The 22,633-nt window shown below is 40.1% G+C and overlaps 8 protein-coding genes across 8 annotated transcripts; 3 read left to right on the top strand and 5 right to left on the bottom strand. All coding sequences in view use genetic code 12, as the record gives it.

The window, feature by feature from the left end:
* Nucleotides 1-1,822: 1,822 nt before the first annotated feature.
* On the bottom strand, nt 1,823-2,809 carry RJT20DRAFT_820 (Smc5-Smc6 complex subunit; the record flags this gene model as incomplete). Its single annotated transcript, XM_064921229.1, has 1 exon — nt 1,823-2,809. The coding sequence occupies one exon, from the start codon at nt 2,807-2,809 to the stop codon at nt 1,823-1,825; it is 987 nt and encodes a 328-aa protein (XP_064773057.1).
* Nucleotides 2,810-3,531: 722 nt separating this feature from the next.
* On the top strand, nt 3,532-4,272 carry RJT20DRAFT_819 (uncharacterized protein; the record flags this gene model as incomplete). Its single annotated transcript, XM_064921227.1, has 1 exon — nt 3,532-4,272. One exon carries the CDS (start codon nt 3,532-3,534, stop codon nt 4,270-4,272), a length of 741 nt encoding a protein of 246 aa, XP_064773056.1.
* Nucleotides 4,273-4,298: 26 nt separating this feature from the next.
* On the bottom strand, nt 4,299-7,780 carry RJT20DRAFT_54036 (mRNA-binding U2 snRNP complex subunit). Its single transcript, XM_064920576.1, has one exon. The coding sequence runs from the start codon at nt 7,647-7,649 to the stop codon at nt 4,326-4,328; it is 3,324 nt and encodes a 1,107-aa protein (XP_064773055.1). The 5' UTR covers nt 7,650-7,780; the 3' UTR covers nt 4,299-4,325.
* A 291-nt stretch (nt 7,781-8,071) lies between these two features.
* Nucleotides 8,072-9,498, top strand: RJT20DRAFT_54029 (Elongator subunit). Its single transcript, XM_064920574.1, has one exon. The coding sequence runs from the start codon at nt 8,431-8,433 to the stop codon at nt 9,343-9,345; it is 915 nt and encodes a 304-aa protein (XP_064773054.1). The 5' UTR covers nt 8,072-8,430; the 3' UTR covers nt 9,346-9,498.
* Nucleotides 9,499-10,538, bottom strand: RJT20DRAFT_54030 (uncharacterized protein). The gene has a single exon (XM_064920575.1). The coding sequence runs from the start codon at nt 10,353-10,355 to the stop codon at nt 9,651-9,653; it is 705 nt and encodes a 234-aa protein (XP_064773053.1). The 5' UTR covers nt 10,356-10,538; the 3' UTR covers nt 9,499-9,650.
* Nucleotides 10,539-11,719: 1,181 nt separating this feature from the next.
* RJT20DRAFT_54023 (GPI-anchor transamidase subunit) lies at nt 11,720-14,088 on the bottom strand. The gene has a single exon (XM_064920573.1). It carries the CDS (start codon nt 13,707-13,709, stop codon nt 11,883-11,885), a length of 1,827 nt encoding a protein of 608 aa, XP_064773052.1. The 5' UTR covers nt 13,710-14,088; the 3' UTR covers nt 11,720-11,882.
* A 110-nt stretch (nt 14,089-14,198) lies between these two features.
* On the top strand, nt 14,199-17,087 carry BUB1 (protein kinase). Its single transcript, XM_064920572.1, has one exon. It carries the CDS (start codon nt 14,256-14,258, stop codon nt 17,016-17,018), a length of 2,763 nt encoding a protein of 920 aa, XP_064773051.1. The 5' UTR covers nt 14,199-14,255; the 3' UTR covers nt 17,019-17,087.
* RJT20DRAFT_54020 (aminophospholipid-translocating P4-type ATPase) lies at nt 17,088-22,569 on the bottom strand. Its single transcript, XM_064920571.1, has one exon. It carries the CDS (start codon nt 22,305-22,307, stop codon nt 17,157-17,159), a length of 5,151 nt encoding a protein of 1,716 aa, XP_064773050.1. The 5' UTR covers nt 22,308-22,569; the 3' UTR covers nt 17,088-17,156.
* Between the last annotated feature and the right edge of the window lie 64 nt (nt 22,570-22,633).

The following is a 22,633-nucleotide window of genomic DNA, read 5'->3' as shown; positions in this document are numbered from 1 at the left end:
AACTGTTAGCTACTACAGTGCAATATAATATAAATATACAACTGTTAAATCAGCGAAAGCACTTGGTTGTAAAAGATATAAATGCTGTGAAAAATAGAACCGATATCGACTGATGGAATTTAACGACGTATTTAACGACGAAATTAACGAGGGCGGTTGTATTTTACGAATGAAATTAACGAGAGCTACGACGACAGAACGATCAATGCGTGGAGGTTAGGGGTGGTGGATAGTGTGATATTTAGTGGGATTAGGGACTGGGCGACGAGTTGGTGGTGGTACGACACGGCGCGATGTGGAAAAAAACTCTATTAGATTTGGGGGAACGGTGGGTTCAGGTGGGTTCAAGTGAGTGCGAACAGTTGAGTTGACCGGTCAGCGGTTGAGTCCAAATTGAGTAATGAGTGGTGAGTGAAAAATGAGTAGGTGAACGGAACGGTGGTGGTATTTGTTCTTTGTTCTTATTATTCTACTGGCGGTGGGGGGCAGCAGGTCCACTAAATCAGGTGCAAATTCTATGATTTTCAACGGCGAGCGAAGAAAGGTGAAAAAGTGAAGTAAAGTGAACAGAAATGAAGTAAAAACGTAATTTTTCAAAAGAAAAGATGTCTTTCTGTAGGTTCGTCTTGTTCTAAAATGAAAAAGCCCTGTTGTTCACGAATTTGACCTGGTTTATATGAAAAACGATGGCCTGTGGTTGGGTGGGATCTCTCTGGTAAATGGTGATTCCGGGCAAAAACCAGTACGACGGTAGTAATTTTTTTTTCGTAGGGACTTGATTGTCGGTGGGGACGAATGCAAAAAGATAGGAGTTACAACAAGGGAAACAACTCTGGATTGGGATTAGAGTAGGTTGGCTGCAAGTTTTACGATTATTTGGTTTACGAACTGGTTAATCCTGGAATTGTCAAAACTACATTTATGGGGGAATCGCTACTCTACGGGGTATATATAACGTTTGTCACTCGACCGTAGACCCCAGGTCCGTTCCCACAGCAGATGCAAAGGATACGTACCAGCTCCTAACAGCACAGTTGACACCAAGTCTACATAACCATCAGAAGAGGGGTGAATATCATATGTACAACACGCAACTATAATCCACCACTATGCCGGCCTTTAGTGGGTTTTCCGAAGTCGGTGGCCACCAGTTTAGGGAATCATTTCCCTAGCGCAGAGCATCTCGAGGTACCGTTTTGGGGTGGTAGAACTAGTCTCTAGATGACAGTGTACCCATGTAAATGGGAGTTTAGAATCATTTTGTAGGTGTTCATGAGCTCTAGGAGCCATTCTTACTTCATTCATGTTCTTCTTCTGGCCGTTTCTAGCCACCACTTCTTTGGCCTTTCCCTACAGATAATAGGGTGCTTGGTAAGACGTCACTTGCACTGTATGGTGCACTGACAATTGCTAGTGAAATTTTCAACTGCCAACGATTGCAAAAAATCACATGTAAATAGATGTGAACCATATCCTATTTAGGACTGATCTCTGTCGATCGGAATAATTCCATCTGGATACTATAGGTGTCTTCTCCGGGCGTACACGTGAAATGTAAGTTACAAAAAATAATCATTCAATTTAATGCCATCTGGGGTTCCAGAGTGTTTGCTACTTCATGTATAAACTAAGGCACGTCGTCGAGAAAGAAAAGTTGCTGTAAACATATATGCCAAATGCTCACCTTGCAAACTGTTGGATTACAGTTGTTTTGCCTTCTTGATTAAGGACTCAAAAAAGTGTGAAAGACATATGATTTTTTTTTTGACTTTCGATTGACTTTCGATATATTCATGTGCAATTATTTACTTAGCTGATCCTTCTAGTCTTCCACTTGCACCTCAACTGGAATGCTAGGTGCATTAGACTCCAGATTATCATTTCCAGTGTCCTCATTCGCTTTTTCAACGGGTAGTTTTACTCCGTAAGCTCTCTCAATGGAGAATACTGTCCGTTCGCTATCGAACTTCTCTCCGTAGATCTCCTTGATGTATTCTACAACGTTCTCCGGCGGAAATTCTACTAGAGACCTCCGCCCTAAGGTATAATTATGCTGATCCTCAGACTCTACAGCACCTTTCGCAGTTTCCTTAACTATGTACTCCTTTCTTATCAACTCACTGAGCAATTCTTGTAGATTCATATTGATAGCGCTATTCTTCTCATTAAGGTTTTCGGATATGCCCATTTTCTTTAAATTCCGAATAATATCAACTTCATGGAGATAATTCTCTGATAGTATGATTAGGGATATTATGTACAACATTATGCCTGTTTTTACTAATTCGTAGTTCGAAAGAGGAGCATCCGTTTTCTTGTACTTCGGTATAAAGTACTTCTCTGAGTGTACATCCGGTTCCTGAGCTTCAAAGTTCGAGGGGTTTAGCCATAGCTCTCCTAGTATCTTACGAGATTGAGGTGCCAAGCAATTCACAATGGCATAAGGCTGCTTGCCTTTATTTGTGGTACTAGCCTTCTGTACTCTACCTGGTTTCTTGTCGTCTCTCTTTTTAACTACTGGTACCTCTACAAGAGTCAACCCGTACACATTTTCTAGGGTCTTTTTCGTCTCAGTGATAAGAGAGTCGAGCCCGAACTTCTTCACATTAACTACACCAGCAATATGCTCTCTCCGAATGAAATTCCCCTTGAGTTCACGTCCTAACACGAGTCGAACCACTTGATCCACTGCTCTATTGAAGTCCGATTCACGCGACTCACTACTTTCCTGGAAGTCCTCAGTGTGGCCCTCATCGAAGTCCGATTCTTCGTCTTCTTCGCCATTGGCTACTCTTCTACGACGTGGCATTGCAATAATCTCCTAAATACAAGTACTTACACTATAATTATACAACGTATACAACCTAATGACCTTATTATAACTTAAATGCAAATTGGTGTACTGAAGAATTCAATATCTCTTTCTGCTTATATGCACAGACAGTGTTTTTTATGTAATCTCGTGTCGCGTTATGTGTCGCGTTGTGTGTCTTATTATGTGTCTTGTTATATGTCCTGTTACATCTCCATATAGTATATCCTTTTTCTGGGGAACATTTAATATATTTGGTATAGAACTTATTATTTCAATTATTTTGTTCGTTAAATCATGAAAGTGAAAACCCCTTTTTAAGAAAAGGATATTCTGTATTTTGTCTTGTTGTGTGTCTTATTGTGTGTCTCTTATATGTGTCTCTTATATGTGTCTCTTTCATGTGTCTCTTTCATGTATATCTTTTATGTGTCGTAAAAGTGTCGCAAAAAGTGTCGCAAGCTTCCAATTTCTCTGGTGAGTGCGTTTTGACACAAATTTATTTGCAGCAATTGGAGAAACGGAAGAAGAATTCATACATAAGTGCAAACTTGATAAAGTAACCAAAAGATAGAACGAGTGCCATATTGAATTTCTTAAGGAGGGCGAGTTCCAAAAAGGGAGTCAAAAGGAAGGAACAAGCCATGGAAACGTTGTCCGAACCCGGAAAAATCCTTCGGGACAAGAATACCGCTATTCGAGAGTTCACCTATTCAGCCATGGCGTCCCGCCAACAACAACCAATGCCTCCAACTCCACCTGTTTATGCCGCCCACAGAACACAGTTACCAGCATTTAAACAGCAATATGCAGACCCCAGAATGCCTTCTTTGGGACCAAATTCATACGAGATTATGAGCTCTCCATCAAGAAAGAACCAGTCTCAGTTCAAGGTTGGCGGAAACATCGCTTTTGGAGAACGGCCACTTTCTGGACCCAGCAGCCAAGCTCTTCTAAGCGGGTTTACTGGGACGAATAGGGTGATGAACTTACAAGAATTAGAGCAGAGTCTACTACCACCTGATCAATACTGGAATTTACCTTATATGTTTGACCCTAAAAGAGAATCTAACATGTCTAGTGAGGAAAAGATACATAAATGGATGTCGAATATCCCATGTAGCTACAATACTAATATCAACCTGATCACAACAGGATGCTTCCCTGCAACTCTCAGCTATACCAGCTCAAGAAGTGCTTCCCTCCATGAACTTGATGAAGATGATGAAATTATGGAACTACAGGCCCGAAAAGTTACCCGCTTTGCTACCAGACTTTACATGAATGATTCGGAACCCATAGCTCGTGTGGAATTAGATGAATATGAAGATGATTACTATGACAATGATGGAAATCTCATGAACTTCAATGTCCAAAACATGCAAGATATGGATCATTCTCTTGATAACTACATGTTTAGAACGAGAGATACGGATTACTTGGTCCAAACGAGTTTCTAAGAACTCGTCTATGGGGTTGTTGTACATTCCAAAAGATTCGTATATAGCACTGTTTAGAGAAATAAATCTAACTCTTCTATCTTGTAATCTGTTGCTTCATCGTCAGAAAGGTGTTCAATCCGGGGATAGTATGGGACTAAAGTATCACTATTTTGAACATATGCGCTATTGTATATTCTCCAGTACGGAGATCTGACCTTTCTGGCAGGGTGAAACAATCCCGCCCAAATATAATTGGAAAAACTTCCATTGCCTAGAACTACTCTTAAGGCGTCAACACTTTCCAAGATTCGAATTATAACGTGTGGCGAAGTTTCGTAAATATTTGGCAAGATCAAGTTCAAAAAGTGAACGAACACCTCATAATAGTCGTCGTTTGTTAAACCGATACAGTTCAATGCCATGTGTTTAATGACAGTAGCAGCTGTCTGTCTATGAACCTGATCCCTATCGGTCAATGCATCTTCAAGCAATGGAGTTATCGCAAAAAGGTAGTCTTTAGCCATAACGCCATCGAGGTATTCAAATAGAAAACTAAGTGCCTTCAACACACCATTTTGAACGTTCTTTTCTGGAATCCTATACTCATTCATAATAGCTGGGAGAACAGTGAAAGGAGCACATGCTTCAGCAACAATACCCATAGCTACAGCTGTGCAGACTCTTAGCTGACGCTCCTGAACCCTCAAATTATTTAGTAACATCACAATAACGTCCTGTGGTCCAATAGTTCTCGCAATATACCCAAAACTATCGTTAGCTGCTACACGAATCCTCTTTTTGGAAGATTTTAACATCTCTAATAGCTCAAAGCATATACGCATCCATTCTTTTGCATTAATGGTTTCTGAATTCTTCTGAGCAATGAGACCGACAAGACGAATACTCGCTTCTTGGACTTTCTCTTGTCTATTTTTCAAAATAGGCGTCAATGTGGGGAGGATTTGGTTAATGGAAGGGTTACTCATGACGTATAAGGTAGATTTGTCGACTGAGTCTATACATGCATACAATGCATTTATGATAGATCCTAGGACGTCAGGGTAAACTTCCCCCAAGGATTCGTATAAAATTAAAATTAACTTTAAAAGGACACCTTCGTCACCTTCGGAACACTGCTTTATAACAGGGGCAATGATGGTTATTAAGTCAGACGCTTGAAGTCGAATTTCTGGTGTTTTATTTTTCAACCGGTACAAAATAGTACTGATAATCGAATTTAAATGTGGTTTCAATCTGACATTAAGTGCCTTTGCTACTGTACCGAAACCTTGTAGATATATCTTTTGTTGAACTGTTTGTTCCTGGAAGGCGTAGAGAACACCGTCCACCAACTTCGATTCAAGTTGAGAATCCAATCCTATAAGTTCGTCTGGATTCGAGGAGACCATTTTATTTATAGCAGCAATAGACATTCTTCTAAGTTGTTCGTTGTCATCCTTAGAGAAGATCACTATGTGTTCCAACATCTCTAAGAAGTCAAATTTCTGACCTAGTTCAGCTGTTGCATCTACTACTAACCTTGTCAATTGCTGAGAATCAGATGCGGTTCTTCTATTCCAGAAGAACTTTAAGAACGGGTTGATAACCTCAACTTCATACTTCGGTATTAATTGTCTGGAGAGGGGTAAATCAACGACAATTTTCAAAATTGTTTTCCTCATATCCTCATCGGGGGAGTTGAATTCTCTGGTCATTATATGGACAATTTCTTTTGTGTAGTAATTGGAATACTCTTCATAATTACTATCGTGTTGCATGAGAGGTATGATCGCACCAATACATTTTAAGAAACCCGCCAATCCTTTACCTCTATGCTTGCGTAAACCCAACCATGCGGGCTCCAATACTTCTTCGAATGATTCGACACCGTAGGGCCGTACATTTTCGGCCAATTGTGCTAAAGTTAATGCTGTAATGGTTCTCACCTGGAGAACTTCGTCCGTTAACCCGGGTTTTAAGACTTCAACTAACTGGGTCAAATACGGCAAAATCGAGTTACCATTACCACCGCCTAACAAAATACAGAGCTGTTGGACGATTTTGATACCCGTGTGACGAGCTGTCCAGTTCTTCTTAGATTTTAGAACAGCTTTCAAAAATGGGAAAAAGTTGACTAAGCCTAGCGTATTGGCCACAATAGCGAAGACTCTGGAAGTTATATTTCTCACATACTCGTCTACATGATCTAAATCAGGACGTAAGTTGGAGATGATATTCGCCAAGCCAGCAGCTTTGGTCAATCCCGATATTATATCTCTAGCTTCCAAGCGTAAAGTGAAGTCCTCGTCTATCAACAAAGGGGAGATGACTACCAATATTTTATGTGTATACGGCCTCACCAAATCATCGAGTTGGAATAGAATTCTTCCCACTAATTTCACTAGAAGATGTCTCTCTTGAGAATCCAAGTTTGGCTCGAGGAGAAGAGGTAGGATTTGGCTGAATAGAACTTTGGCACCAAACTTTCGAGCATTATCTGTGAGTTTACGAAGCGACCTTTTACGGGTGATTTGAGATCCATTTTTTATTTTTAAGAGAAGTTTCATTGTGTTGATCTCGTTCTTCTCCTCCTTGGATAAGTCATCAGTTTCTTTCGTGGTGACTAACTTTCCGAAATATTTCATATCTTCCTGTTTGAAGAATTGAAGTCCGTTGACTCCTGGGATTTCTGTTGGTATTTGACCCTCCATTATCAGCCTTTCTTTCAAGGAGTTGTCATCGGTAGGAGGGACGTAGAAGTCTAGTTGTGTCTCTATAATATCTGGTGCTTCGTCGCCGTTGGTTTGCTGGAATCCCGATGGTGGTGCTACTTTAATGTACCCCGGTGGAAGTATCTTGTCCAATACTTCATCTGTGAGAGGCACACCGTTTATGATTGGTACTTTACTCTCACTTTTGATAATTTGTTGTAATGTCTTTGAGTCGTTGATTTCATCAATATCCGCTTTCGATTTCTTTGCGTGCTCAGTTTCCTCGTTCTTTATCTTTTCATACTCTTCAGGAGTCACATCCCATCTTCTTTTTCGCCTTCTTACTGGCGGAGATTGCTGAGTTTGCTGGTCAATTACTTCTTGTGGCAACGGTCTTTCACCTTCTTCATTCTTCTTTTCCACCAATTTCTTGACTCTCAATTCTTCTCTTTCTAAGTCTCTTTCTTCCATGATCTGTTTGTACGACTTCGTCGTGTTGAAGTCCATATCTGCATTCCGGTGCTTTCTTCTATCGGTATAGTCACTTTTAGTGATGCTCAGTTGCAACTCTTGTGACGTTACTGAGTCTTGCTTTGTGTGCTCCACATGGAGCTCTTCGGAGAGCGCCGACGGTATGGTGTATGATGGCGCCAACGTCCGTTTCTTGTGTATTTCAGGCGCCATTGCACTAGTTTAATTGGTATTTATCTATCAAAATGTAGTAGATAAAGTGATGTGAATAAATGATATTTAAATGTTGCCATTGTTAAGATGCTAAAAAGATACAAGATGTCGTGTGTCGTGGGTGAAGAGGGTGATGATCCATGCGACATTTGTTGTTAGTGTGGGCTCTTATGTGGTGTATATAAACTATGGATAATGGGAGATGTAATGGGAGATGCAATGAAGACATGGGTGAAGTGGTTGGAAATGGAGGAATGGATGGATGGATGTCAAATGAGATGTTGATAAGTGTGGAATTGGCTGGGATGAAAAAGAATAAAAAAGTAAAATAAGTAAGAAAAGTGTTTAGTGGGTATTTATGTGGAATATTCTCATCAGCTGTGATTAATTGACTAGATAGTAATAGAGTGAGAAGAGACAGAGTGTGAGTAGTATACATTAATAATCTAAGGCACAAGTCGAAATAACCAACAAGAATTAAATGAGCATTGGGCCACTAATAAGATAAATGGAAAATATGAAATTGCTGAAAGTAACGAGATAATTCAACGAAATAAAGTCCCAATAATACATCCACCATCCAACCACCCATTTACACCCATTCCTATATACAATCTGGTTGCAAATCACGTGAAAATATTTAATCCATATACAGGAGCCATCTCACCCCGAATGGTTGTGAATAATTTTGGCCAATTGATGTTTAAAGAATGATAAAATGGATGTATTCTTTCCTTAAGTTGAGTTGAGTATTGGTAAGGCGTCAGATATTAAACTGGTCATGTCGAATCAGAATTCTACGGTGCTTCTAACGAGACTACTTTCGCTAAAGGAAAACTCACCATTCCTTCTAGTATTGGACTCATTATCGCAATCGAGTCATTATTTGATTAGAGAGTTCCCTCATCGATGCTCAAGCAACAATAAGATTCTCTATCTCTCGTACGAAACCGCAAACAAGGTGCCGTTTGCAAGCGAGTTCTTGGACTGTACAACGGTTTCATCCCAGCAAATTGCTTCTTTTGTCAAGCAGCATTCAAATCTGACGATTGCAACAGGGTCCTCAACTATTGCTCCCAGTAAGACGTTGGTGATAATAGATTCGTTGAATTACATACCCAATAATGAAATTACCCAATTTCTCACAAGCATTATACAGCCATCGATCGCAATTTTGGGCACGTTTCATACCAATATTCCCCAACCGCAGTCTGCGTTATTGAACTACCCATCAGCATTGACCATTTTCTCATTCATAGCAAGTTCCATATTTGAAGTTGAGGCCATTCATGAGCAATTTATAGATGAAGAGTCTCTCGAAAACAGGGTAAATCGACTTGATTTACCTGTTAATGCTGGTTTAAATAGCAACAAGTTTAAATTGACATTAACAAATAGAAGAAAATCAGGAAGATCAGTCATTTACAAATTCACCATCGATTCAGAAAATCATGTCTATGAGCAATATAAGGCCTCTAAAGAGGAAGAAATAGATCCAGAAGACGAGAGTTTATTGAAGGGCTTGACTACATTCAACTTAACCACCAATTCCAAGCAGAAGTTGGCCAGAGAGCAAGTAGAGCTTCCCTACTTGGAAGCACAAGAAGCAATGGGAGCATCAGGCGGTGCTATTGTCTATGAATACGAGAAGGACGATGACTATGATGAGGAAGATCCTTACGAAGACCCATTTTGAGCATCACAACTTAGTGTTGCATCGTCAATCGAATGAGGGATGAATCGTCTTGGAAGTCAATATGATGGGAGGTGAATTAACTAATCTCCACTCATTACATCTAATCATACGATGCTAAAAATTCAGGAGTCGCTACCTCCAATGAATGTCATGTGTCATGTATTAAGGTTCGCTTATTAATGGAATAAATATTTAATTATAGAAGCAAGGTTTCGTGTATGCGTAAAATCGTTAATGTGGTGGAGGATATCTTCATTATTTCAAATTGGTTCTTCAAGTTGCTTCTATGTTAATCGTTGGTTATTTTACGATTTCCTAGGTGGGTTCTTGGCCGTCCTGAGGGCTTTTACAGTGTCCCAATCCTCCTTTATCTTTGCTTCTTCTATCATGTTCTGAATTTTCAGTTCCCATGAGATCCAGGAATTATATGTTTTAAATACCTGGGGACCGTACTTGTCCTTTTTGTAAGGAGTTGAAGACACATCTTGGGAAGTGCAGAACCAAGTACCGTTTCTGTCCCAGACTCCGCTGCCATTGAAAGTTTGGCAGAGGTTCAATTCTTCTATAGTTGGCACGGGTCTTGCTGTCATGTGGTATTCTATTTCGAAATCCTGTTTCTTTGATCTCTTCTTCTCTTCATTCTTTTTAAGATCTTGGAAGTACAAGATCGGCACAAACACCTTTAGAACACTACGGGGTATCCACCTGGATACGAAGTCGGCATCGAGCCCTGAAGTGTGGTACTCACTATCCAAATTGGTAGACTTACGAGGAAATTGGGTATGGAAATAGGCCGATTTCTCGGGTACCATTCCGTTCAATCTGCCATAGGAATACCTGAAAGTTTTGGAATCTTTTGAGAAGATTTCATCTATGATGTAGCCTAGGTTTCTTGTGAGAGAAACAAACGACGATTCCAAGAGCTGTTGGTCTATGGTATGGCTTGTGGCTTCCTCGTGGAGGGATTTCACTATGTAATTTTCATCCCTTGAGATCAAATCGTCGAACATTGTGAATTTTATGAGGAGTTAGTCTGAGATGTAGAATCAGGAAGTTTTGAGTGAAATATTAACAAGATGTTATGATAATTAGCAAGATGTTGAGGTAATTAACAAGATGTTAGAGTATTATTAAACCAGATGTTAGGGTATTTTAACCAGATGTAATGATAATGATCAAAATGATATGATACCCTCGGAAAAATTATTCTTCCACTATAAAAAGCACTATAATATTAACGGTAGTACTACCACTAAAGAACAAGCACTGGGAAAAATAACTATATAACAGTGATTTATAGAAGATCAGAAAAGGTATACTGCTAAGCTCAACCACTAAGTCCAATAGTAACAAGCCAACAGCTCAGAACAACTCAATGTGTCAACATATATATATATATATATATAAATATATAATCTCTTTCTACCTCAACTTCGCTTCTTCTCAAAGAAGCACATTCTCTCGTACTTATATAATACATCCACTGCGTATATCCACTAACGTTGCAGATAAAGAATACTCCGAACAACCTCTCGGTTCCTTTGTTCCTACAACTACCGAGCTTCGGCGCCGCAAACGCCATAGTAAAGAAGAAAGAAACTGAGGAACGGAATTGCTTTTTTCGGCAGGAAACACCGAACGGCGGCTGCGAAAAAATCCGGGCTGGAACCTGTGATTTTGTGGGGCGATAGATAGTGTTGGTGTGTTAAGTGTGTTGGTGTGTTCAGTGTGTTGGTGTGTTAAGTGTGTTGGTGTGTTAAGTGTGTTGGTGTGTTAAGTGTGTTGGTGTGTTAAGTGTGTTGGCGTGTTAAGTGTTTGTTAGTTATTGTTAGTTAAGAGGGTTGTTATTTAAGAGAGTTGTTACTTAAGAGAGTTATTTTGTTCGTGAAGTGAAGTGTGTTTGCTTGTTGTTAGTTGTTAGTAGTTTTGTTCGTTTGTTGTTCTTTAAGAGAGTTGTTTGTTAGTGTATAATTTGTCAGTTAGTGTGTTCGTTAGTTAAGACAGTTGTTGGCCAGTTAAGTGTAGTTGTTAGTAGTGTTCTGAGTTGACTTGGTTGGAACATTTCTTGTCATGGTTACCTCTGGTGGATATGCCGAGAAACAGAATAAATGCGGCCTCGGAGTAACCCCACAAATAGTGATCGTACCTACTTCTATCTTGCCGATCTTTTGTCGGAGTCGATCTTGTGCTTATATTATCTTGGACTTTCATTATCTTGAGCTTCGATTAGATCTACACTAGCACCATCTTAGAGATCGTCCCCGTCGATTTCCACAATTACTTGCCTTCCTCCCAATATTAAACATTCTCGCAATTATATAATATCATACAGTAATTACAATGTCACTGTATAATATTGCGATTCACCCCGGCCAAGAAATACCTAAAACATTCTTTTGGCCAATCACGGTAACTAACTATACCATGAAGTTACAGAACTTTCGGACTTTTCTCTAACTCACCCCATTTTTACAATTATTCTTTAACTTATGATATCAATTATTGCTTATATTTTTATGCTAATGTACACAGTCGTACTACTCCTTTTTTGGCTTGATAAGTGCTTTCAATTGCTGCACTCTGGACTTTATTTTTGCAACGGCAATGTTGATTTTGCTGGACTTGGTAATCTCTTCCATCTCTTCCTCTGTAATGACCTTCTTTATCAACAAGTTGAAAATCGTGCCGAAAGCAAGGGACATCACCGTGCATGTCAAGATAATCACATTATAAGGCATTGAGAAATCTGGAGTTGGGAGTGTCAAAAGTAAACTGGTAGTACGAGCCTCATATATGTCATTTCCGTCTTTGTCAAAAATAGTGACTACAGCTGGCTCAATAGCAAAACCGTGGTTAGCATCTGGTGGGTACTCGTGGTACAACAACAATGATTTATCGAACTGGTAGGTTAAGGTCAAAGACAGCTTGGGCGGTATTGAAATCGATAATTCAAGATGAGATGGTCTCTTTCTGTCCACTGCTGGCTTGTAGAAACGGTCCTTGATGTATGAAGTATCGATAGCATTGGATATGATCTCGCCATCTTTCTTTACCTCAACGGTCAACGTATGAAGGTATAGTCTCATGAACCATGGTAATGACTCGAAATACACGAAGTCAACAGTCTCTTCATCCGATGGGTTCGTGAAAGTAACTCTCAAACCACCTTTATCCTGAGAATATCCAGTCAAAGAACGAGTGACATAAAGTGGAGGCGCCTTAATAGGATTCACCACACTACTATTGGAAGTTTCAAATTGGAAATCGTATTTAACCTGTTCTCTTAAGTACTCTGAGATATGGTTCTTCTTGGGTCCTGAAATATGATAGGATTCTGTCACATCACCTCTATTTTTAGACAAACCGACCTTCCATGTGCTTGGTTCTGTGTCCACGTTAATTACAGTGGATTCTGGATCATCTGCAAAGGCAGGGCCGATAATACGACGACCGTAGATAGTCTCTAAACTCCACTCCAAATTCGTTGGATCACTAAGAGGGAAACATTGCCATGCATTAAATGTCTTGGTATCGTCACAACGGAGCTTATTACCAGGAGTTGGCTTTGGAAGTCCTCCCTCTTCCTTCTTACGCTTAGATCTAATGATATCAACAACTTGATTGACCGATTGTAACATCTTCAACGAGCAAGTTTTTGAGTCGCAATCCGTGCGGACGTCGATGGACATTCCATGCCACAACGAGTCAAACACCTTATGTCCATCGAGAAGCGAAGACACTCCAGACTTTCCTCTAGTAGGCAAAAGCTTCAAGAATGGAGTCAAGTTTTCAGTACAGATCGGCTCTGATGGTAGCGCCGCTCTTATGAAGAACAACTTGTTTTTTGGTTGTGAAGAGTAATTGGTGTGGTTCTGGCTGCTAGCAGCATGTTTGGGGAACGTCGTTATGGAGTCATCTATAAAGTTTAACGAAGCACAGAAGAATCCCGAGAGAGTCTTGGTCAATTTGAACCAGTTGGCTTTGGCAGTCTGGACATCACGTGCCTCGATCAAAGCAGACACCTCCACGCCAGTACCACCACTCTGGAACCCACTAGAAGGGAGTCTACCCCATGATTCTGAGTCCCACCATCCTTGAGTGAAGCGCAAATGCAATTCTCTGGTGTTTGTGGACTCGATTATCGGACCTAACGCTCTTGGAAAGTAGGTATAATGGTGGTTTCCTTGGAGTTCAGCCGAAGTGTCATAGTATTTCAAGTCGAAAGGAAGCGATTCGACATTGAATTGGAACGAGGCAAGAAGCTTGTTTCGCGGCAATGGCTTCAAGTCAAGCGATTCGTTATAGTACCTGCCTGCTGCTGCAAATACAGCGCAGAAAAGGAGTACAAGGACCTTGTTCCACATCGTTGCTGCTAGAAGAAGAGATATATCATTACCTTTAATATGAGAACAGGTGTAATAAAATCAATAAGAAGACGGATTTGTGTGTGCCTGCATATAACGTGTTCTTGATTGGTCAGAATGTCGCGTTTTAAGTATGGAGTTGGGTTGGGGAGAAGAGTTAAAGATGGAAGAAGTGTCGGGTAAATGATATATAAAATAAGGTAAGATACAAGGGGAGGAAAAATAAAGTGTTGTTTGGGATAGGATAGTTTTTGGTGTATCTCTTTTTGCTTGACTCTTATTTTTTTTTCAGTAGTGTTGGTTACTTCCTCTTCTTTGCTCTTACTATTCACTAACTATGTTGCTACGGCTGGGCTTAATGTCGCTATTCATAGTCGCGTGAAAAAATCAAAGGAGCGACATTTTTGTTACCTACCACCGCGAATATGCAGGTGCCATGTTTTGCTATTATGTTTACAACATCTTCTTTATGAATCAATTCTCTAGAGACATATCTAAAGATACCAATTTCTGTTGTCTGAAAGCTTGGATTGCGTATTCACCAATATGCTGAGCCAATCCTCGGATATCTCGTTTTTAGAACAACAAAAGGAGAATATTCAGCCCTTATCTAGTGGACGGCCAGCATCAAAGCTAGCTGCGACGTTTAAGAACTCATCGAGATCGGTGTTACAATTCAAAGAGCAATTGAAACGGGAACGGGAAGAAAACGAGCTTGCAATCTCTCAGATAGACGAACTAGATGACCCCTTGCAAGCTTTTGTAGACTATATAAACTGGACTCATAATAGGTATCCCCAAGGATCCAATTCAGAGAGCGGTCTCTTGAATCTATTGGAAAGATGTACATCGAGCTTTAGAGATGTTGCACACTATAAAAATGACCCTAGGTATCTTAAAGTGTGGTTGGAGTACACCAACTACTCGGACTCGCCACGAGATATATTTGTCTACCTTGCAAAGAAAGAAATAGGGAACCAGTTAGCGTTGTACTACGAGGAATTTGCAAATTACTTAGAGGTAAATGGAAAGTACAATGATGCCAGCGAAATATATGGATTAGGAATAGCGTCTCAAGCTAGACCACTTGTGCGACTAGAGCGCTCCTATAATAACTTTAAACAAAGACAGGAGGCTAATAACCGTAGCATCTCAACGACCAATGCCAGCTCTTCTTCAAGAAGTGGCCTTGCACTTAAGCGCGGAACAGACACGATAGATCATGTACCCCTGGGTAGTTCAAGTCGATCTAAGAAGCCCAAGATGGAAGTATTTAGGGAAAAAGATCAGGACCAGAGCATATTGCAATCTATTTTTTATGGAGAAAGCGACGGACATGAGCTAGGCTCCATTAGGTCCAGGATAAAAGAGAACGTTGTGAATGCCAAACAATGGGCAGGAGAAGTCTTACGACAAAAACCACTTGAAAGAGAAAGTAGTAGCTCCTCTTCTCGGATCCAGGTGTATAGAGATACCGAAAATATTGTCCATCCAACAATAATACCTCAAGCAGTTCAAAGTATTGAGCTCGATGATAATGGTCTTGCTTATACACTCATCAAGAACCCAGGAAAGAAGCCAGAGAGAGTTTTTTTCAATATGGAACTATTATTTGTAGATAATGAAGAGATCTCTGTTGTTGAGATGTTGGCCAGGAGCCGAAAGAAAACTAAGGAGATAGAAGCCACGGTAGCACTGACTCCTCGAACTCCTCAGATATCTAGAACTACGAGGGGACCTAAGGCACAAGAGATTCTAATAGACGACAATGGCACCTTCACGATACCACTAAAGGACGATGATGATTTAAGCTTACCTATCAATCAAAACAGATCAAGATCTCCCACAATTACCATGTATTCTCAAATGGCAAATCATGAAGTTATTAATATGTTTAACGATGCGTCTAGAGGATTAAATTCAGATGATGAGGAAGAGAAAACTGAATGTGAAAATACAACAACAACCAATTTTGATGGCTTCGTAACAGAGACCATTCAGGTAAATATTAATACTCAACCTGAAGCTGCGGCTGCTCTAGAACCCGTTGCAACTCCTCCAACTGATAAAGAGAATGATTTACAAAGTTCTCCCTTTATTGAGCAACCATCTTTTGGTTCTATGAAGGGTCAACAAATTATAAATCCTGTTGATTCACAATTACGGAATACTCTATTGAATAGATTATCGATACCATTGTCTGTATATCCCGGTTTCTTTGAAGATGTCACTAAGAAGATCGCCCGACTTCGCAGTTTTAAAGATATAACAGATGTTACAACAAAGTCCATTGGCAAGGGTTCAGTGAGCTCAATAATAGACTTCTTGGGAGAAGAAATCTTTTGCTTGAGACATGAACTAGGAAGGGGTGGCTTTGGTTATGTGTACTTAATAGAGTCTGGAAGCACAGGTGCTCTTAAAGCATTAAAAGTGGAATCGCCATCTTCCAAATGGGAGTACTACATTTTGCATCAAATTCATAGACGACTTCTTGGTAGAAGCCATGATAGTAAAGCATTGATTATCCAACCTGAAGCAATCTTCTTCTTTAAGGACGAAAGCTACATGATTATGGATTATTGTGCACAAGGAACGATTCTAGACGTCGTCAATCTATTCAAGAATAATAGCAATTCGAGCGTTGACGAAGTTTTGTGTATTCATTTGACAATAGAACTTTTGAAGGCCGTTGAGATGTTACACAGTATTGGTATATTGCACGGCGACCTAAAAGCAGATAATTGCATGGTCAGGTTCGAACCACTCGATAGCGGAGACGAATTATCAGAAAAGTATCATCGAGATGGTAGAAACGGTTGGTCGAAGAAAAGCATTACAATGATTGATTTCGGTCGAGCAATTGATTTAACCTTATTTGAGGAAAACGTTCTGTTCAAATGCGATTGGGTAACTGCTCTGCAAGACTGTCCTCAGATGAATGAGAACAAACCATGGAGCTTTGAAGCTGACTACTATGGTTTGGCTAGCATTATTCATGCAATACTATTTGGTTCATATATTAAAATACGGAAATACAATGGGAATGAAATCAAGTTAGAAAACTCATTAAGAAGATATTGGCAACAAGATCTATGGCTTCCTTTATTCGATTTATTGTTAAACCCTTATCTTGACAAAAGCACCAATACAGAAACACTGGACAAAAGACCCTTACTCAGCGACTTGAAATCACATAGACATAAGTTTGAGATGTGGCTAGAAGAGCATTCTAAGTCTAAGAACTTGAAGAAGATTGTTCTTGATGTTGAAAGAGACCTCAATATTACGAATAAGAAGCGCATAAACTAGGTTTATTCATGCAATTATTCTATTCTTCTATTGAAACTTTTAATCTGATATATATGATATATACGTAATTCATGACGAACTGAATATGACCACCTATTCAAAGGTCCTCAAAGGCTTTGTACTGTAGCAATAGACAACTCATTTTGTATCTAACTCACCTTGTTCTTCTTTCCTTAGAGTTTTCAATCTTTCGTCAATAATGGCATCGATGTCGTCGTCCTCTGCTTTTCTTCCCCTTCTGAACTTTCTGGTCCACGTAGAACTCTCAGTCTTAATCTTGACTTTCTTGCCACTGGGTAAAGTCTCATATCCATCTTCGATATGTACATAGTGCTCGAAGTCGCCGCTAACTATTGCTTCACCATCCCCGCTCGGATGCAACTCACTTGGCAATGGATTAGTTCCCGCTCTCTTTCTATGGACGGCAGATTGGTTGTCCAGACTGCTTTCATAGGATTCCAACTCGTGTTTGAGCTGCTGGTGAATTCCTACTTTGTCTCCGATGGTGCGAAGTACCTTCTTAATCATGGTCTTAGTAGTTGAGGCGTCTCTTGGATATGTCCAACCTTGATGCAATTCTTTATAAGCACGATGCTCGAAAAATCTCCGTAAATCAATATCTTGTTCGAATAACTTGAAAAGCTCGTCATCAGCTGGTTTGAACATGAACTTAAATATTTTGAACAACACATCAACCAAAAGAGGCACTGTAGTAATTGCGAGTAAAGCTGCCCACCAACTCTGATCCTGACCCCAGGTCAAAAGACCATAAGACACGAAGAAAATGGGGGAATCTTTACTTCTGTACAACATCATAATAAGAATATTCCAAACCGCAAAACCGCCCACCGAAATAATGAAGGCGGCAAAAGCAAGCCATTGCCTGTTTTGCATTTCAATGAACTCAATTTTCACGTTGATCACTATCACAAGAACGGTAAATACTAGCGATCCCAAAGGAAAGGTCGTGTTATCACGTAAAGCAGTGAATCCCCAAGCATAGTGTGCCATGAAGGATATACCCACGCTTTGAATAGTTGCCAAAAGCATCCATGAAACAAAGAGCTTTAAATTAAATGCTTGATAAAGACGGCCCTTGTTGTACAATTCTGGAATGGCTATCAATGTCGCTGGTTTTAAATCCTTGTCAAACATACCAATACAAAGAACTGGAAGAGAAGTAAATAGTGTGTTGAACATAGACAAGGACCAACTTTCATACATGGATGAACCAGACCAGAGTGTATTTCTCTGATAGACACATTGAGTCAAGTAGAATAATAATTCTTTGTAGAACGTACACAAGACGAACTTAGACGTTCTAACATAATTATATCTACCATTCACCAATAATAGTTTAAGCAAAAACCTAAATTGAGCGATTGCATAATCTGCCGAACGAGCTGCTTGGAGACCTTCTTTTCCTGTAATTCCCACACCAATATCGGCACTTTGGATCATTGCGATATCATTAGCACCGTCTCCAATAGCAAGAGTAACTGCTCTGTTGTTCAACTTTCTCACAGCACTGACCATGTTCGCCTTTTGAGAAGGAGAGGCACGGCAACAAATTGTAGAATCAACCTGAATACAAAGATCGAGAAATAAGGTAAGCAAGGTAGGGTCACTCTCGATGTCAGCCAATGTTCCGCCATCTATAACAAGAACACTGTGTGCCACATGTCCAGCTTGTATCTGCAGACTTGCCGACGTAATTCTGTCCATCAACGGATCAAGCCCCTCATCATTGGAAAGAACTACGACAGTGGAGTAGTCCTTAATCAATCTACAGGAATAACCGATGTTGATAGCAGTTTCTCGTTTGTCTCCTGTAAGCATCCACAACTTGATTCCCGCTCTTCTTAGTTTGTCAATTGCATCGCTGACACCGTCTTGAAGTTTATCTTCAATGGCTGTAGCACCGAGCAATTCAAATTTACCTTCTATCCTAGCACCAACTTCATCCACCTTCAAGGATCTATCAACTAAGGCAGTTCTGGCTGCGGTATAATCCTTTGACCACTCTTCATATTCCAGCTTGTCTAACCATCTGAAAGAGTACATCAAAGTTCTCAAACCCTCCGTTGAGAACTCCTCAATATGCTCCAATGTCTTTTCTATGATGAACTCATCATTGACTAACAACTTGTCATTTGGAATGTGATGGACGGCAGATGATGGAGCAGATGTTGATGATTTCGGAGCTGGTGAAGTGGATTCATCTTGAAGGCTGTCCATGGAGTTAGCATCGATACTATATTTCTTAGCTTGTTGAATGTGCAATGATTTTCTTGACTTGGTAGCGATATCTTCAAGTTCATCGTCCTTGCCCAGAAGAGCATGGTCAATCGTGTTGGTGATTCTATCAGCACCAGTCATACTCAAACGCTGGCTCAAGGAGCTCATGGATTCTCTGGCCTCAAATTCACCAGAAAAGCGCGCCTGCAAAATGACGTCAGCCTCATGATTCTTTCTCTCGGTAGAGTTAAGGGAGATTTCACGGGCCCTTTCTTTAGCCATGGCGGAATTTCTGAGTCTTTCTAAGATGACATTATCGGCTCCTTTGCAGAATATACAGACTCTTCCATCTGGGAACTTTACAACTACGGACATTCTCTTTCTCGAAGATGTGAACTCAATAACATCAAGAACCTGGTACTCCTCTAATTTGGCAGGCTTCTCGAAGCCATCTGGATAAGTTTTTACTGTGAGCACTTTATGTTGTCTATCAAGCACAATATATCCTAGGTCTTTTGCTGCTTGTACTAGTGCTAGTTCGTCGGGAGAAGCAGCTTGATATTGAATTGAGCTATCATCGGAGTATTCTTTGGCCTGATTTTGAAGATCTCTATGTTCATCTGAGGATAATAAAGAGGCATTTGAAGAGGTCTGCTTGGATGAACCGGTCCTTTTCGGGGAACATGTGTTGCATAACGCAACACTCAACAAAAAGAACTTAGCCTTTTTAGCAAAAAGTGTTTGTGGGTGAGTTTGAATATACTTCAATAACTGAAGAGAATTTGCTATATCTTGCGTCTTATGTGGCTGTGCCGTGGATTTCCAGGTCATATGAGACTTAATAGAAGACAATTCTAAACTCTCACGAGCAATGGAAGTGGTACTGTGTCTTGGTTCGTAATCCGAGCTCTTCTTTTGACGCCCCTTATACAGAGGTTGATGATGCATACTCATTCTGGGTTGCATTAATGGCACAAATTCCTGACTGTGTGGATTCTCTCTCTCATTTAAAACGATATCCAAATCGTGTAGCCAGCTGACACCATTTACACTAAACTTACGGAAAATCATCTTGTTATCCGTAAGGGTACCAGTTTTATCACTGAATATATAACTGACTTGTCCAAGCTCTTCCAAAATGGTTGCTGTCTTCGCGTCTGCTGGAGTATTGGTCTCAGCATGATACATATCTATATCAAACTGTAAGAAAAGCAATTGCATAACTTTGATAATCTCCATTGTAACATAAAGTGACAATGGAATCAAAGTATTGTACATGATAATGAAACCCATTAAAGTTGCTGCTACTCCAGCATCTTGGTCCATTAGGTACCAAGCCTTATCACGCGTACTCTCATATAATATTCTCTGAGCCATTGTTGAGAAGGCTGACAATAATATCACGACGAACACCATGAAAATAACAATATAGTTAATATTCCGTTGTAACTTAGGAGCCTTTGTCCTTGGATTCTTGATATTATTCATTCTGATCTTGGTCTCCTCACCAGTGAAGATGACCAACCCCAAAATTGACTTCGTATTTCTCAATATACTTCCTCTATAGATAACATTGTCGGAATTCAAAGCAAAGGTTTCTCCATTCATTTCAAACAGACCCTCGAAGTTATATAAGTCTATGTTCGGGTCTTCCACAGTTATTAACGTCTTGGTGCTTTTCAATCCACTAGCAGTTACAACTCTTTTAGAAATTTCAGCGTGCGGAACCTTCAGCTTTAAATTAGTTTCACCATCTAATGCCATTGTTTCTACGAAAGCTTCCTGAGTTTCTAAGTTACTAGTAGCCAAGACGACCACGTCTGCTGGAAACCACTCATTTTCCTTAATTTTGACAATATCTCCGACTTTGACATTTTTCCATTTTGTGGGGTACTCCTTTAGATTATACCTTTTCATTGCGTCACTGTTAAGGAAAGAATTGGCGTAATCTGCTTCTAATAAAGACGACGTTGATGAATTGTGCATTGAGGGAACATTGCTGTTGGGATGTGACCCAATGCCATCATTATGAACAGAAAGCGTTTCTGTTAAAATGGTGGTTATTGAATGAGTGTCTAAATTATTTAAATCTTCATCCTCCTTTATCACCGTAGTTTTCTTGTTATTCTCTTCCTTGTCATGGCCATGTCTTTTCCAGTCATCAAAACCCTCTCTTGCTATTGAAATTGACATGAATATCATCAACGGTACAATCGTGGTATACTTACCTGTAGTAGACCACGATGGAATCATTTGCATGATTGCAACAACCATGAAATAGCAATTGGCAATTTTACTGAACTGGGCTCTCAATTGCTTGGGTAAAAAGGAATAAATAGTATACTTGGACGATGTCACAATATTGTCTACGTAAGATTCGTCACTCCTCTCGTCTATAAATGCTTTGGTACGGTTGTCGTAGTACAGATCTTGGAAGTACTCATTCACGCTGGCATGGTTTGTGCTAAGTGGGATGACTCTTCCACTTTCTGTGGGAGGAAGCTCTCCTCCTCCAAAAATGTTGTTCTTTATCTTTATACAGCCCTTAATGAAGATGTTTTTCGTTCCGTACCGGGCGTGTGACATTCTTTCTCTCTTTGCTAAGAATGTGGTTGCGCTGGTGTCCGTTCTTGTGGTATCTACCGTTAAATGAGTAGTAGAACGACTCAAGTTGGAATTCAATACTCCGTATGGTTCATGCTTTGGGAATGTTTCATTAGGAACTTCATCTATGCTAATTTCAGGAGGGGTTATGGTCCCTTTATAAGATTGTTGGTTTGACAAGACATTCAATTCGATATTGGAAGGTTGTACGGTAGAGGAGCTAGAAGCTTCCTGTTGTGGCACGTCAAATTTTACCCGAAAGGGGTTATTACTTCCTTTCGCTCCCTCGTCATCTGTTGAGTTATTTTGAGGTGACGAAGCTTGGTTCATTATTGTGTTGAAAAGCTGAGATCGCAATGAAAGGCCTCTTTTACGCCGTGTATGTTGCGTTGTAGGCAACGAAAGCGATTGGTCAGAGTCATCCGATCCGTTCGCTGGTTGGCTCATTGTCTGTGACTATACATAAAGGCGAATTGGACAGCCTTTGGAACTTTTTCAATGACTTTTTACCGGTCCAGCTGGTGGATTGAAGTGCTCGATTCTGGTGTTCTGGTGAATTGACAGTACCAGAAAATGAGATCTCGAACGAATCACTGAGCGAGTGGTTTTATGCTGAAGAAATGCGGATTTTTGGCTTCAGATATCAACCTCTGGGTGTTTGATACCTCCGACCGTGACTTTGAGCCTTTGTTTATATGAAATATTTAACTTTAAACTAACCACCTACAAGAAGAAACAACAATCATTCAGTGAGATCATTTTCTGATTCGATC

The sequence above is a fragment of the Scheffersomyces xylosifermentans genome, assembly GCF_036884685.1.
Source record: "Scheffersomyces xylosifermentans strain CBS 12540 chromosome Unknown RJT20scaffold_6, whole genome shotgun sequence".
NCBI lineage: Eukaryota > Fungi > Ascomycota > Pichiomycetes > Serinales > Debaryomycetaceae > Scheffersomyces > Scheffersomyces xylosifermentans.
The sequence above is the reverse complement of the archived record's forward strand: the minus strand, read 5'-3'. Positions and strand labels throughout refer to the sequence as shown.